The sequence below is a fragment of the Myotis davidii genome, unplaced genomic scaffold (assembly GCF_000327345.1).
Source record: "Myotis davidii unplaced genomic scaffold, ASM32734v1 scaffold575, whole genome shotgun sequence".
NCBI lineage: Eukaryota > Metazoa > Chordata > Mammalia > Chiroptera > Vespertilionidae > Myotis > Myotis davidii.
The window spans coordinates 1,819,672-1,822,492 of NW_006290306.1; the positions used below are offsets into that span (position 1 = coordinate 1,819,672).

General features: G+C 32.3%; 1 protein-coding gene across 4 annotated transcripts in view; it reads right to left on the reverse strand.

Annotated features, from left to right (window-relative positions):
- USP37 (ubiquitin specific peptidase 37) overlaps positions 1-2,821 on the reverse strand; it is a 72,193-nt gene that overhangs the window by 54,218 nt on the left and 15,154 nt on the right. For all 4 annotated transcript variants that reach the window (XM_015563617.1, XM_006763332.2, XM_006763333.2 and 1 more), the window contains exon 5: positions 2,388-2,485. In XM_015563617.1, coding sequence (XP_015419103.1) covers positions 2,388-2,485 — 98 coding nt within the window. The remainder of the gene's footprint in view (positions 1-2,387; positions 2,486-2,821) is intronic.

Sequence of the window (2,821 nt, forward strand, 5' to 3'; positions counted from 1 at the left end):
GATGTGTTTTGCATGAGGCACCATACCAGGTGGGGCAAAAGTCCACTTACAGTTGTTTGTATAGAAAATAATACAATAATTAATAAATAATAATATAAGAATAAACTGTTTCCTGTACTGACAACTTTTGCCACACCTTGGGAAATAGTACTTTCTACCAGCATTCTGCCAGATTGAAATTTTATAACTATATTAAGAGCTATGTGAATTACAATCTTAGGATAGGGAAGAAAAAAATGTGAGGTTCTCTGCATGAACAATTTAAAAAGTTACACTTATTTTCAAATGGGTGATACATACTCAAGATTCAATAGTCAAAATATAGGGGGAGCAAAGGGGTACTGGAAGAGATTAATGGGGGAAAAAGAAGGACCTATGTAATACTTTCAACAATAAAAATTTTTTCAAAAGTCCAGAATAAAAAAATAAAAACAAAAAAACCCATGCAAAAATCAAAATACTATTATAAAAACCACATGCTGAAAAATTTCATTATCACCCCAATGCCATTCGCCCATTCTTCCACTCCTCATTTTCCTACTCCTTATAAGTATTCTTTTATTGTTCCTTTATGCAGAGGCAAATCAATATTTTATTCTTTTTGTTATATACATGGTAGCATACTATATGCAAACTGTTTTGCATTATCTTCAACCCTATTTGGCCCCATAGTAAGACACTTTACATTGCAACCTATTACACACACATGTAAAGTAGAAATGAAACAAAAGTTTCAGAAACCAATACTTATCCTTACTATGTATAATACCTATTCTATTCTATTCTATTCTATTCTATTCTATTCTATTCTATTCTATTCTATTCTTTCCTTTTTTATTTAATGCTAGTCACAGCCCACAAATTAATTTTATAATCTTAGAAATAGGAATTATTTATGGAGTATAAATATTTGCTTCTGCTATCCATGATAATACTTACACATTTAAATATTTAAGATCTTACATTTCTACCTATATTAGTAAATGGGTGGATCTCAAAGTAGTTATGGTGAGTTAAAAAGCCAGACCAAAATAAAAAAAATTAAAAAAATTACACACTGATCCCATTCATATACACTCTAGAATATGCAAATTAATCTATAGTGACAGAAAGCAAATCGTCTGTGGCTTAGGTATAGGAACCAGAGAGGGAGAGGGAAGGAAGGACAACAAAGGGAGAATGGGGAAACTTTTAAGGGTTGTGGTTATGTACACTATACACTAGGTTGACTGTGGTGATGATTTTACAGATATGTATATGTAAGTCAAAACGTTTCAAACTGTACTTTAAATTATGTGCAATTTATTGAATGTCAATTATACCTCAACTAAAATGTAAAAAAAATCCCACCCATCCTATACAACAACAAACTAACAAAAATGAAATTTTGTTCACTGCTTATCCCAGTAAATGGACTAAGTAATCACCTCGATGCACAGCCAAATAAAAGTAATCAGTTCCAAAGTTTCACTTTGTGCCCAGTTTCACTTTGTAAAAAAAAATGAAGAGATATAGGACTGTTTAACTGCAACAGTGCATAGCAAATCTCATGGCTGGCTGAATATTTATGAAAGAAAAACTATTTAAAAACAGAAGACTTTAACAAAAGAGTCTGGTATCACATAGTGTGGGGGCAAAGTTCATAATGTAGAACAGACACAAATGGCATCATAAAAATAGTAGCAACAGACTCTGATCAGGTTGTTAGTATATGGTATTCACATGCATTATCTCACAGCAACCCTTAAAATATCATGCTGTCTCAATTTTACGGATGGGTGCTAAGGCTTAGGATACTTAAAGAATCCCTCTGATGACTCACAGCTAGTAAGTGTCAGCACCAAATCTCAAGTTCACATACAACTCCAAAGCTATGCTTTTAAAAACCATACTGTACTTTACTGTAGTTCATAAGACATGAGACACTGAGCAAAGATTAAACTGTATTCTGTAAAACTGCATGTAAGAAGGGAAGTGATAAATTTTAGAAAGACGTTCATAAAAAATAGTTGGAGACTGAAATAGCCAAAATGGTAAATTTCAGGTAAGTTGAAAAGACCCTTATGACAAAGCCAGAATTATTAGGTATTACAGTCTAAATTCTACTTCTTGCAATTACCTTATAGCAGGGGTCCTCAAACTTTTTAAACAGGAGGCGAGTTCATTGTCCCTCAGACCGTTGGAAGGCCGGACTATAGTTTTAAAAAAAACTATGAACAAATTCCTATGCACACTGCACATATCTTATTTTGAAGTAAAAAAACAAAACGGGAACAAATACAATATTTGTATTTGCATGTGGCCCGCGGGCCGTAGTTTGAGGACCCCTGCCTTATATAGAATGTCTATCGTTTTTTTAAAAAGCTTTTAGATTCAAAAGAACATACCTGATTGTCTGAGTAAGAAAGCTGCCTGTTGGTTTCCTTCTGTGAGGTTCTACTGCCCAGAATAGCTCCAAAACTACCAGACCCCTGAGGTTTCATGGCTAGTGCAAAAGAAAAAAAAATTCCCAAATCACTTATTTTAATATAGAGATTTTCCATTATTAGTATGTAACATTGCAGAAATAGAAGCAGAAATAAATTAAAGTGCTTATTAACCAATTCTTTCTGAATAGAAAGCACATCTGATATAAACTGTAATTAAAATTTAGAGCCAGTCTCAAGCAAAAAATGAAATAACATGCAAAAATTTGGAAACATATAATAGGACAAGATTTTATTTTTTAAAGTATCTCATAGGGTTGTTATAAGCCTTATAATATAAGGATTAAATATTTTTTTAAAATGTATTTTTATTTATTATAGAGAGGAAGAGAGAG